General features: G+C 49.7%; 1 protein-coding gene across 1 annotated transcript; it reads right to left on the bottom strand.

Annotated features, from left to right (window-relative positions):
* Positions 1-7,021: 7,021 nt before the first annotated feature.
* On the bottom strand, positions 7,022-9,040 carry LOC134810787 (putative exonuclease GOR; the record flags this gene model as incomplete). Its single annotated transcript, XM_063816826.1, has 1 exon — positions 7,022-9,040. A coding segment is annotated over exon 1 (2,019 nt), but the record flags the coding sequence as incomplete, so codon positions are not given.
* Positions 9,041-13,775: the final 4,735 nt, after the last annotated feature.

Genomic DNA, 13,775 nt, shown 5'->3' with positions numbered 1-13,775 from the left:
CTGTCTGCCGACCTTGGAGCCACTGGAGCGTTGGCTGCTGCTGGCCACCCGGGTTCTCTTGGCATCTGTGCAACCTGTGACCAAGCAAGGGCTGGAAGACTGGGCGATCGTCTTCCTCTTCCTGGGGGCTGAGATGCGGACTCCCGAGGGCCTCTCTGTCAGCCTTGGGGCGGCTGGCAAGCAGCAGGCCGATCCCCTCTGCGCAGGGAAGTAGGACGCCTCCGTCACCATCTTGAGACACGCTGGGGGCACCGCCGGACCCCTGTTCTGGGGCTCCGCCTGGATGTCCACAAATGCGGAGGCCTGGTTGTGCATCTGGGGCACCCGGAGCCCGAAGCTCTGGGCAGGCTGATGAGAGGGCAGGGGGAATTCTGGAGCCTCGAGGGCCGCCTCCTCGGCCACCTTCTTAGCTTCTGGGTATCCAGGTGGGAACCAGCAGGGAGCTGTGGCTCGCAACATCTTGCTGCCTTCGGGAGCACCGGCCTGGCTCTGCTCCGCTCCCAACTGGCGGCTTCTTGCCTCCAGGGCCGCCTCCTCGGCCACCTTCTTAGCTTCTGGGTATCCAGGTGGGAACCAGCAGGGAGCTGTGGCTCGCAACATCTTGCTCTCTTCGGGAGCACCGGCCTGGCTCTGCTCCGCTCCCAACTGGCGGCTTCTTGCCTCCAGGGCCGCCTCCTCGGCCACCTTCTTAGCTTCTGGGTATCCAGGTGGGAACCAGCAGGGAGCTGTGGCTCGCAACATCTTGCTGCCTTCGGGAGCACCGGCCTGGCTCTGCTCCTCTCCCAACTGGCGGCTTCAATGAGTGCCGCGGCCGCCACCCGTCGCCTTTATAGACGCACAGGGCAGAGTGGGTGGGACTTCTCCTTGATAGGTTGGTGCTTCCATCCAATCACACTGAGCCTCATCTTCCACCAGACTCCAGCTTGGGAATGCCTCAAGGGGTGCACTAATGGAATCAACTGGAACTCCTGGTTGCTAACCTTGGAGCTAGGTTGCTTTTCCTGAGTTAATTAACTGTCCCTGCAGGGCAGTCCTATCATGGCTACTGGAATTGGGCCACCTAGGATTCATTTCAGCGTCAGGGAGTTTGGTCAACTTGCTTGGGCCCACACAGCACCCCATGGAGCCAGGACTGGGCCAGCAGTCTGCTGCATGCTGCAGGGCAGGATCTCTCTGGGGTTGCGTTTCCCTGCTCTGTGCACTCCTCCGCTGAGGGCAAATTGAGGACAGGAAGTGGACCGCACCCACTTCTCTCCCACGACTTGGGCAATGTTCAACACAGGGGTTCTTCAAAAGGTTCATAGAAAATGCACATGGTGAAGAAACTATGCATGGGTTTCCACTGGTTTGCACTCAAATAAACTTGTCCGAACTTCTTATAACCTTTCTGAACTAGATCTAGTTTGAGGCACTGAGAAGGATGAGACATCCACTGAAAAGGACTCCTATCAGAGCAACATGAATTCCACGAAAATTGCAGCAAGAGCAAACATCAAATTTCTGGTGAAGCTTGGGTGGAAGAATGAAGAAATCATTGATGTTTTAACAAAAGCTTCTAAGGACACTACCCCAAAGAAATGAACTCTTTACGAATGTACAGCTTGTTTCAAGAAGAGGTGAGAAGATGTGGGAGATGAATCCTGCAGTGGCTGTGAAAACCACTGTGCCCAGATCAGCTGCAGTTACGACGAGAGCTATCAGTGGAAATTTTAAACAGGAGGGATCACGATCCTGACGCATCCCTCTGACAAATTGTAACCGGAAGTTGGAACATGGCTTTACCAATATGACCTCGAATGCAAAGCATCATCAAAGCGACGGCTACCGAGAGGTGGCAGTGGTCCAGTCAAAGGAAAAGGAGGCCAGTCAGGAGCCAACATCATGGCATCAGTGTTTTGGGACACTCAAGGCATTTTGCTTGTTGACTTTCTGAAGGGCCAAACATCTGCTTATTAGGAGAGTGTTCCGAGAAGCTTAGAGAAAGCTTTGGTAGAAACATGCTGGGAAAGTCTCACTAGATCCCTGTTCACCACCTCAGTGCTCTGCTCATTCCTCTCATCAAACAAGGGCAATTTTGTCAGTTTCAATGGGCAGTCCTTAGGAATGCACCTTACGGGCTGCTTTCATGCCTTCTAAATTCTTTTTGTTTCCTAATTATAAAAAGTCACCTTGCTTGGAAAGATGAGAGAAAGTCTCCTTGCCATGCTTGGACAGATGAGAGATGAGATCCTCCTCTTCTCTCCCAGGACAGAATGGTCAGACTTGAGTTTGCTTTCTCCTCACTCTTCTCCTCCTTGAGGGAGGTGCTGTGCCGGACAGACCTGCTCCCGTGTCTAGACACGGGTAGACTCGTTGAAGATCCTCACAGGCAATCCTCCTTGGGGTCAAAGGGGAAGGATTTATTTCTTCAGGGCTCAGTAGTCCTCATCCTTACGCGCACCTTCACCAGCCCAGGGCGGGGTAGCGGAGGGTGAAAGGGCGTGGCTCACAGCCCGTTTCTTCCGCTCGGGCGTCTCCTGGGAGGAACCCTTGTCCAGTGAGCGGGTCTTCGTCTCCACCAAATTCCCTAGGGGGACACTTCTGGCAGCCCTTCTTGTTCAGCAGCTTACGGGGGTCAGGTGGACCTCTGCTAGTCACCAGCCTGAAGCCCTTACTCCATTTCAGCTATTTTTGCAGTTGCCTAGGTGACTTTTGAACCACATTACCCAGAACAGCCAACGGAGGAGGGGTGAGAAGAGTGGCCGTCTGGGTTTGCCGCATAGTGCTGCCTTAGAGGAGTGGTGCAGTCTTCGGTTGTGTGATACTTCACCTGGCTGATTTCTGGGAATGCCTCCACAAATTCGCTAAATTCAGTAGCTTTTGCCTTCCAAGATTCACCTGGTTGGTGTGTTGCACCCATTCACTAGTCATTTACATTAGGTATATCTCTTAATGCTATCCCTCCCCCTCCCCACGCCCATGACAGGCCCCGGTGTGTGATGTTCCCCTTTCTGTGTCCAAGCGTTCTCATACTTCAATTCCCACCTATGAATGAGAACATGCGGTGTTTGGTTTTTTTGTCCTTGCGATAGTTTGCTAAGAATGATGGTTTCCAGCTTCATCCGTGTCCCTCCAAAGGGCATGAACTCATGCTTTTTCATGGCTGCATAGTATTCCATGGTGTATTTGTGCCACATTTTCTTAATCCAGTCTATCATTGATGGACATCTGGGTTGGTTCCAAGTCTTTGCTACTGTGAATGGTGCCGCAATAAACATACGTCTGCGTGTGTGCTTTTAGCAGCATGATTTCTAAACCTATGGGTACATATACCCAGTAATGGGATGGCTGGGTCAAAAGGTATTTCTATTTCGAGATCCTTGAGGATTCACCACACTATCTTCCACTACCGTTGAACTAGTTTACAGTCCCACCAACAGTGTAAAAGTGTTCCTATTTGTCCACTACCTCTCCAGCACCTGTTGTTTCCTGACGTTTTAATGATCGCTCTTCTACCTGGTGTGAGATGATATCTCATTGCGGATTTGATTTGCATTTCTCTGATGGCCAGTGTTGATGAGCATTTTTTCATGTGTCTGTTGGCTGCATAAATGTCTTCTTTTGAGAAGTGTCTCTTTATATCCTTCCCCCACTTGTTGATGGGCTTGTTTGGTTTCTCTTGTAACTCTGTTTGAGTTCTTAGTAGATTCTGGATATTAGCCCTTTGTCAGATGAGTAGATTGCAAAAATTTTCTCCCTTTCTGCAGGATGCCTGTTCACTCTCATGGGAGTTTCTTTAGCTATGCAGAACGTCTTTAGTGTAATTAGATGCTGTTTGTCAATGTTGGCTTTCGTTGCCATTGCTTTTGGCGTTTTAGACATGAGGTCCTTGCCCATGCCTGTGTCCTCAATGGTATTGGCTGGGTTTTCTCCTAGGGTTTGTATGGTTTAAGATCTAACATTTAAGTCTTTCTTCTGTCTTGAATTAATTTTTGTACAAGGTGTAAGGAAGGGATCCGATTTCAGCTTTCGACATATGGCTAGCCTGTTTTCCCAGCACCATTTTTTAAATAGGGAATCCTTTCCCCATTTCTTGTTTTTGTCAGGTTTGTCAAAGATCAGATGGTTGTAGATGTGTCGTATTATTTCTGAGGGCTCTATTCTGTTCCATTGGTCTACGGTAACCAAAACGGCAACCGATAGCATGCTCTTTGGTGACTGTAGCCTTCTACTGTAGCTTGAAGTCGGACAGCTTGATGCCTCCATCGTTGTTCTTTTGGCTTAGGAATATGTTGGCAGTGGGGGCCGTTTTGTGGTTCCATATGAGCTTTAAAGCAGATTTTTCCAGTTCTGTGAAGAAAGTCATTGGTAGTTTGATGGGGATGGCATTGAATCTATAATTTACCTTGGGCAGTATGGCCATTTTCACGATATTGATTCTTCCAATCCGTGATGGTGGAATATTCTTCCATTTGTTTGTCTCCTCTTTTAGTTCGTGGAGCAATGCTTGGTAGTTCTCCTGGAAGAGGTCCTTCACATCCCTTGTTAGTTGGATTCCTAGGCATTTTATTCTCTTTGAAGCAATTGTGAATGGGAGCTCACTCATGATTTGGCTGTCTGTTTGCCTGTTATTGGTGTATAAGAATGCTTGTGATTTTTGCACCTCGATTTTGTATCCTGAGACTTTGCTGAAGTTGCTTATCAGCTTAAGGAGATTTTGGGCTGAGACGATGGGGTTTTCTAAATATTCAATCATGTCATCTGCACACAGGGACAATTTGACTTCCTCTTTTCCTAATTGATTTCTCTTTATTTCTTTCTCCTGCCTGATTGCCCTGGGCAGAAGTTCCAACACTATGTTGAATAGGAGTGGTGAGAGAGGGCATCCCTGTCTTGTGGCAGTTTGCAAAGGGAATGCTTCCACTTTTTGCCCATTCAGTATGATATTGGCTGTGGGTTTGCCCTAAATAGCCCTCATTATTTTGGGAGATGTCCCATCAATACCTAATTTATTGAGAGTTGTTGGCATGAAGGGCTGTTGAATTTTGTCAAAGGCCTTTTCTGCATCTGTTGAGATAATCACGCAGTTTCTGTCTTTGGTTCTGATTATATGCTGGATTCTGTTTATTGTTTTGCATATGATGGACAAGCCTTGCATGTCAGGGATGAAGCCCACTGCATCATGATGGATATGCCCTTTGATATGCTGCTGGATTCGTTTTTCCGGTATTTTATGGAGGATTTTCCCATCGATGTTCCTCAGGGACATAGGCCTAAAATTCTCTTTTTGGGTTGTGTTTCTCTCAGGCTTTGGGATCAGGATGATGCCGGCCTCATGAAATGAGTGAGGGAGGATTCCCTCTTTTTCTGTTGATTGGAATAGTTTCAGAAGGCATGGTACCAGCTCCTCCTTGTCCTTCTGGTAGAATTCGGCTGTGAATCCGTCTGGTCCTGGAGTTTTATTGCTTGATAGGCTGTTAATTATTGCCTCAATTTCAGAGCCTGTTAGTGGTCTACTCAGGCATTCAACTTCTTCCTGGTTTACTCTGGGGAGGTTGTATGCGTCCAGGAATTTATCCATTTCTTCTAGGTTTTCTAGTTCATTAGCTTAGAGGTGCTGATAGTATTGTCTGATGGTAGTTTGTATTTCTGTGGGATCGGTGGTGATATCCCCTTTATCATTTTTTACTGCATCTGTTTGACTCTTCTTTCTTTTCTTGTTTCTTAGTCTTGCTAGTGCTCTATCAATTTTGTTGATCACTGCAAAAAACCCGCTCCTGGATTCATTGATTTGTTGAAGGGTTTATTGTGTCTCTATCTCCACCAGTTCTGCTCGGATCTTAGTTATTTCTTGCCTTCTGCTAGTTTTTGAATGTGTTTGCTCTTGCTTCTCTCATTCTTTTAATGGTGATGTTAGGGTATGCATTTTTGATCTTTCCTGCTTTCTCTCGTGGGCAATTAGTGCTATAAATTTCCCTCTACACACTGCTTTAAATGTGACCCAGAGATTCTGGTATGTTGTGCCTTTGTTTTCATTGCTTTCAGAGAATATCTTTCTTTCTGCCTTCATTTCCTTAAGTACCCAGTACTCATTCAGGAGCAGGTTGTCCGGTTTCCATGCAGTTGAGCGGTTTTGAGTGAGTTTCTTTATCCTGAGGTCTACTTTGATTGCAATGTGGTCTGAAAGACCGTTTGTAGTAATTTCTGTTATTTTACATTTACTGAGGAGTGCTTTCCTTCCAACTATGTGGTCAATGTGGAAATAAGTGTGATGTGGTGCTGAGAAGCATGTATATTCTGTCGATTTGGGGTGGAGCGTTCTGTAGATGTCTCCTAGGTCCGCTTGGTGCAGAGCTGAGTTCAATTCCTGGATATCCTTTTTAGATTTCTGTCTCGTTGGTCTGTCTAATGTTTACAGAGGGCTGTTAAAGTTTCCCATTATTATGATGTGGGAGTCTAAGTCTCTTTTGATCACACTTTAAAGATCAAAAGGTAGAAGCGCAAAGACATTATCTGTGCAATATTAGAAACCTAGTAAGTGGTGGAATTTGGCCTTGAACCCAGATATCTAACTCCAGAGCCTAAGTGCTTCACCCACCTCACTGTGGTGCCTCTCGAGAAAAACAGGTAAGCACACATTCAGAAAGCTGGTGGGCCGGGGGGCTGGCCTTGTACTCAGAGGCCATGGAAGTCCCACGTGGGGTGGCTAGTGGTGTAAGGACAGAGGTCTCGGATGGGCAGAGGGATGTGGACAGGCGCGAGGGGGCGCGGCAGGGACTCGGGGGACTGGGAGTGGCGGCTCGGTGCTGCGGGAGGCGATTAGTGGAAGGACAGAGGTCTGGGAAGGGCAGAGGGATGGGGACAGGCCCGAGGGTCCGCGGCAGGGATTCCGGGGGACTGGGAGTGGCCGGTTGGGGTTACTCTTGGCTTTTTGCCCTCTCCTGCCGTCGACTGCTCCGGTTTCTTTGGCCTTGCGGCGAGGTGGACAGGGTGAGCTCTCGGGACTGATGGCGGTTGTGGAAGGGGCCTGGGGCCAAGGACAGGCCAGGGCGGCGGGAGAGGCGGACCGGTGGCGTGGCTGGATCTGGGCGCGCTGTCGGACCTTCCACATCACCAGCTGCAGGCAGGCGTTTGCGTCCTCGCTGGAGTTGTGGCCGTCCTGGCTGTCCTGGATGATCTGTCCCAGGTAGTCGGCCGCGAGATTCCTGAGGGAACGCTTGTAGGGGAAACCCAGGTAGTGCGGGAAGAGCACGGCCGTGTCCAGCACGGTGCTGTGGATGAGCTTCAGGGCCAGCAGATCGCTCTCCAGGCTGTGCCCGATGAGGATGGTTTGGGCGCTGAAAAAGCTCAGCAGGATGGCTTGCACTTGGGGCAAGGTGATGCTCGTCTTGGCGACGTCGGCCTCGGTGACTCCGGAAAACCTGGTGTTGTAGTCCACGATCTCGTTGTCGGGCTTGACGAAGGTGTCGTACACCACTCGCATGTCGGCGTCCACCACGGTGACGCGGGTCAGCTCTAGGCCATGCGTGGTGTAGCACATCTCACAGTCCAAGGCGTAGATTCCTGGATAAGCGTCTCTGGACAACTCTTTCTTGAAGGTCTCCACGAAGCCATCGAGGCTGTCCTTGCGGCCGTCCCGCACGTGCTGCTTTGCCACCTGGCAGCCCACAGAGCCAGGAGCAGCTGCACAGCAGGTGTACTGGCTAACCCGGCCTCCAGCCACCTGGCTCGAGCGGACCCGCCCCCAGTGATAATAACACAACTGGTCACGTACACAGCGGCCCGAGGAGGACACCAGGTACTCGGTGCCACAACGGCAGCAGACCCTGCAGGAGGAGTCGCCGGGCCCCTTCCCCTGGCCAGTGAAGAGGACGGCGCCTCCGGGCCGCTCGGGGTGCGGGAAGGGGTAGCCGTTCTCCTTGAGCTGGTCCTGGCTGAGCAGGAACTCCTGGAGGCGGCTGTACAGGGCGGCCCTGCTGAGGCCCGGCATGGAGCTGGGGGTCAGGCCCTTCAGTCTCTTGAGGGTGTTCAGGACCACGTTCAGGTACCTGTTCTTGTTGGGGCTGCAGTCGTAGGCCACCTTCTCCTCGTTCAGCGCCTTCTCCACGGCCTCCTGCTTGGAGGCGCAGAACTTGAGACACTCTTCGGTGAACAGTTGGAGATAGCCTCGGCGGAGGACGGTGGGGACTTGGCACCCAGACCTTCGGAGGATAATAGGTTTCTTCAAACTCGGTAGGGATGGACGACGGACGATTCGCTTAGAGCTGATGGTGGTGGTGGTCTTGCATGCCATCCCTGACCTGTTGCGCGTCTTCCCTGGCTGTCTGCCGACCTTGGAGCCACTGGAGCGTTGGCTGCTGCTGGCCACCCGGGTTCTCTTGGCATCTGTGCAACCTGTGACCAAGCAAGGGCTGGAAGACTGGGCGATCGTCTTCCTCTTCCTGGGGGCTGAGATGCGGACTCCCGAGGGCCTCTCTGTCAGCCTTGGGGCGGCTGGCAAGCAGCAGGCCGATCCCCTCTGCGCAGGGAAGTAGGACGCCTCCGTCACCATCTTGAGACACGCTGGGGGCACCGCCGGACCCCTGTTCTGGGGCTCCGCCTGGATGTCCACAAATGCGGAGGCCTGGTTGTGCATCTGGGGCACCCGGAGCCCGAAGCTCTGGGCAGGCTGATGAGAGGGCAGGGGGAATTCTGGAGCCTCGAGGGCCGCCTCCTCGGCCACCTTCTTAGCTTCTGGGTATCCAGGTGGGAACCAGCAGGGAGCTGTGGCTCGCAACATCTTGCTGCCTTCGGGAGCACCGGCCTGGCTCTGCTCCGCTCCCAACTGGCGGCTTCTTGCCTCCAGGGCCGCCTCCTCGGCCACCTTCTTAGCTTCTGGGTATCCAGGTGGGAACCAGCAGGGAGCTGTGGCTCGCAACATCTTGCTCTCTTCGGGAGCACCGGCCTGGCTCTGCTCCGCTCCCAACTGGCGGCTTCTTGCCTCCAGGGCCGCCTCCTCGGCCACCTTCTTAGCTTCTGGGTATCCAGGTGGGAACCAGCAGGGAGCTGTGGCTCGCAACATCTTGCTGCCTTCGGGAGCACCGGCCTGGCTCTGCTCCTCTCCCAACTGGCGGCTTCAATGAGTGCCGCCCCCGCCACCCGTCGCCTTTATAGACGCACAGGGCAGAGTGGGTGGGACTTCTCCTTGATAGGTTGGTGCTTCCATCCAATCACACTGAGCCTCATCTTCCACCAGACTCCAGCTTGGGAATGCCTCAAGGGGTGCACTAATGGAATCAACTGGAACTCCTGGTTGCTAACCTTGGAGCTAGGTTGCTTTTCCTGAGTTAATTAACTGTCCCTGCAGGGCAGTCCTATCATGGCTACTGGAATTGGGCCACTTAGGATTCATTTAAGCGTCAGGGAGTTTGGTCAACTTGCTTGGGCCCACACAGCACCCCATGGAGCCAGGACTGGGCCAGCAGTCTGCTGCATGCTGCAGGGCAGGATCTCTCTGGGGTTGCGTTTCCCTGCTCTGTGCACTCCTCCGCTGAGGGCAAATTGAGGACAGGAAGTGGACCGCACCCACTTCTCTCCCACGACTTGGGCAATGTTCAACACAGGGGTTCTTCAAAAGGTTCATAGAAAATGCACATGGTGAAGAAACTATGCATGGGTTTCCACTGGTTTGCACTCAAATAAACTTGTCCGAACTTCTTATAACCTTTCTGAACTAGATCTAGTTTGAGGCACTGAGAAGGATGAGACATCCACTGAAAAGGACTCCTATCAGAGCAACATGAATTCCACGAAAATTGCAGCAAGAGCAAACATCAAATTTCTGGTGAAGCTTGGGTGGAAGAATGAAGAAATCATTGATGTTTTAACAAAAGCTTCTAAGGACACTACCCCAAAGAAATGAACTCTTTACGAATGTATAGCTTGTTTCAAGAAGAGGTGAGAAGATGTGGGAGATGAATCCTGCAGTGGCTGTGAAAACCGCTGTGCCCAGATCAGCTGCAGTTACGACGAGAGCTATCAGTGGAAATTTTAAACAGGAGGGATCACGATCCTGACGCATCCCTCTGACAAATTGTAACCGGAAGTTGGAACATGGCTTTACCAATATGACCTCGAATGCAAAGCATCATCAAAGCGACGGCTACCGAGAGGTGGCAGTGGTCCAGTCAAAGGAAAAGGAGGCCAGTCAGGAGCCAACATCATGGCATCAGTGTTTTGGGACACTCAAGGCATTTTGCTTGTTGACTTTCTGAAGGGCCAAACATCTGCTTATTAGGAGAGTGTTCCGAGAAGCTTAGAGAAAGCTTTGGTAGAAACATGCTGGGAAAGTCTCACTAGATCCCTGTTCACCACCTCAGTGCTCTGCTCATTCCTCTCATCAAACAAGGGCAATTTTGTCAGTTTCAATGGGCAGTCCTTAGGAATGCACCTTACGGGCTGCTTTCATGCCTTCTAAATTCTTTTTGTTTCCTAATTATAAAAAGTCATCTTGCTTGGAAAGATGAGAGAAAGTCTCCTTGCCATGCTTGGACAGATGAGAGATGAGATCCTCCTCTTCTCTCCCAGGACAGAATGGTCAGACTTGAGTTTCCTTTCTCCTCACTCTTCTCCTCCTTGAGGGAGGTGCTGTGCCGGACAGACCTGCTCCCGTGTCTAGACACGGGTAGACTCGTTGAAGATCCTCACAGGCAATCCTCCTTGGGGTCAAAGGGGAAGGATTTATTTCTTCAGGGCTCAGTAGTCCTCATCCTTACGCGCACCTTCACCAGCCCAGGGCGGGGTAGCGGAGGGTGAAAGGGCGTGGCTCACAGCCCGTTTCTTCCGCTCGGGCGTCTCCTGGGAGGAACCCTTGTCCAGTGAGCGGGTCTTCGTCTCCACCAAATTCCCTAGGGGGACACTTCTGGCAGCCCTTCTTGTTCAGCAGCTTACGGGGGTCAGGTGGACCTCTGCTAGTCACCAGCCTGAAGCCCTTACTCCATTTCAGCTATTTTTGCAGTTGCCTAGGTGACTTTTGAACCACATTACCCAGAACAGCCAACGGAGGAGGGGTGAGAAGAGTGGCCGTCTGGGTTTGCCGCATAGTGCTGCCTTAGAGGAGTGGTGCAGTCTTCGGTTGTGTGATACTTCACCTGGCTGATTTCTGGGAATGCCTCCACAAATTCGCTAAATTCAGTAGCTTTTGCCTTCCAAGATTCACCTGGTTGGTGTGTTGCACCCATTCACTAGTCATTTACATTAGGTATATCTCTTAATGCTATCCCTCCCCCTCCCCACGCCCATGACAGGCCCCGGTGTGTGATGTTCCCCTTTCTGTGTCCAAGCGTTCTCATACTTCAATTCCCACCTATGAATGAGAACATGCGGTGTTTGGTTTTTTTGTCCTTGCGATAGTTTGCTAAGAATGATGGTTTCCAGCTTCATCCGTGTCCCTCCAAAGGGCATGAACTCATGCTTTTTCATGGCTGCATAGTATTCCATGGTGTATTTGTGCCACATTTTCTTAATCCAGTCTATCATTGATGGACATCTGGGTTGGTTCCAAGTCTTTGCTACTGTGAATGGTGCCGCAATAAACATACGTCTGCGTGTGTGCTTTTAGCAGCATGATTTCTAATCCTATGGGTACATATACCCAGTAATGGGATGGCTGGGTCAAAAGGTATTTCTATTTCGAGATCCTTGAGGATTCACCACACTATCTTCCACTACCGTTGAACTAGTTTACAGTCCCACCAACAGTGTAAAAGTGTTCCTATTTGTCCACTACCTCTCCAGCACCTGTTGTTTCCTGACGTTTTAATGATCGCTCTTCTACCTGGTGTGAGATGATATCTCATTGCGGATTTGATTTGCATTTCTCTGATGGCCAGTGTTGATGAGCATTTTTTCATGTGTCTGTTGGCTGCATAAATGTCTTCTTTTGAGAAGTGTCTCTTTATATCCTTCCCCCACTTGTTGATGGGCTTGTTTGGTTTCTCTTGTAACTCTGTTTGAGTTCTTAGTAGATTCTGGATATTAGCCCTTTGTCAGATGAGTAGATTGCAAAAATTTTCTCCCTTTCTGCAGGATGCCTGTTCACTCTCATGGGAGTTTCTTTAGCTATGCAGAACGTCTTTAGTGTAATTAGATGCTGTTTGTCAATGTTGGCTTTCGTTGCCATTGCTTTTGGCGTTTTAGACATGAGGTCCTTGCCCATGCCTGTGTCCTCAATGGTATTGGCTGGGTTTTCTCCTAGGGTTTGTATGGTTTAAGATCTAACATTTAAGTCTTTCTTCTGTCTTGAATTAATTTTTGTACAAGGTGTAAGGAAGGGATCCGATTTCAGCTTTCGACATATGGCTAGCCTGTTTTCCCAGCACCATTTTTTAAATAGGGAATCCTTTCCCCATTTCTTGTTTTTGTCAGGTTTGTCAAAGATCAGATGGTTGTAGATGTGTCGTATTATTTCTGAGGGCTCTATTCTGTTCCATTGGTCTACGGTAACCAAAACGGCAACCGATAGCATGCTCTTTGGTGACTGTAGCCTTCTACTGTAGCTTGAAGTCGGACAGCTTGATGCCTCCATCGTTGTTCTTTTGGCTTAGGAATATGTTGGCAGTGGGGGCCGTTTTGTGGTTCCATATGAGCTTTAAAGCAGATTTTTCCAGTTCTGTGAAGAAAGTCATTGGTAGTTTGATGGGGATGGCATTGAATCTATAATTTACCTTGGGCAGTATGGCCATTTTCACGATATTGATTCTTCCAATCCGTGATGGTGGAATATTCTTCCATTTGTTTGTCTCCTCTTTTAGTTCGTGGAGCAATGCTTGGTAGTTCTCCTGGAAGAGGTCCTTCACATCCCTTGTTAGTTGGATTCCTAGGCATTTTATTCTCTTTGAAGCAATTGTGAATGGGAGCTCACTCATGATTTGGCTGTCTGTTTGCCTGTTATTGGTGTATAAGAATGCTTGTGATTTTTGCACCTCGATTTTGTATCCTGAGACTTTGCTGAAGTTGCTTATCAGCTTAAGGAGATTTTGGGCTGAGACGATGGGGTTTTCTAAATATTCAATCATGTCATCTGCACACAGGGACAATTTGACTTCCTCTTTTCCTAATTGATTTCTCTTTATTTCTTTCTCCTGCCTGATTGCCCTGGGCAGAAGTTCCAACACTATGTTGAATAGGAGTGGTGAGAGAGGGCATCCCTGTCTTGTGGCAGTTTGCAAAGGGAATGCTTCCACTTTTTGCCCATTCAGTATGATATTGGCTGTGGGTTTGCCCTAAATAGCCCTCATTATTTTGGGAGATGTCCCATCAATACCTAATTTATTGAGAGTTGTTGGCATGAAGGGCTGTTGAATTTTGTCAAAGGCCTTTTCTGCATCTGTTGAGATAATCACGCAGTTTCTGTCTTTGGTTCTGATTATATGCTGGATTCTGTTTATTGTTTTGCATATGATGGACAAGCCTTGCATGTCAGGGATGAAGCCCACTGCATCATGATGGATATGCCCTTTGATATGCTGCTGGATTCGTTTTTCCGGTATTTTATGGAGGATTTTCCCATCGATGTTCCTCAGGGACATAGGCCTAAAATTCTCTTTTTGGGTTGTGTTTCTCTCAGGCTTTGGGATCAGGATGATGCCGGCCTCATGAAATGAGTGAGGGAGGATTCCCTCTTTTTCTGTTGATTGGAATAGTTTCAGAAGGCATGGTACCAGCTCCTCCTTGTCCTTCTGGTAGAATTCGGCTGTGAATCCGTCTGGTCCTGGAGTTTTATTGCTTGATAGGCTGTTAATTATTGCCTCAATTTC

Source organism: Pan troglodytes, chromosome 7 (genome assembly GCF_028858775.2).
Source record: "Pan troglodytes isolate AG18354 chromosome 7, NHGRI_mPanTro3-v2.0_pri, whole genome shotgun sequence".
Taxonomy (NCBI): Eukaryota; Metazoa; Chordata; class Mammalia; order Primates; family Hominidae; genus Pan; species Pan troglodytes.
Note: the sequence above shows the minus strand (reverse complement) of the source record. Positions and strands in the feature narration are given on the sequence as shown.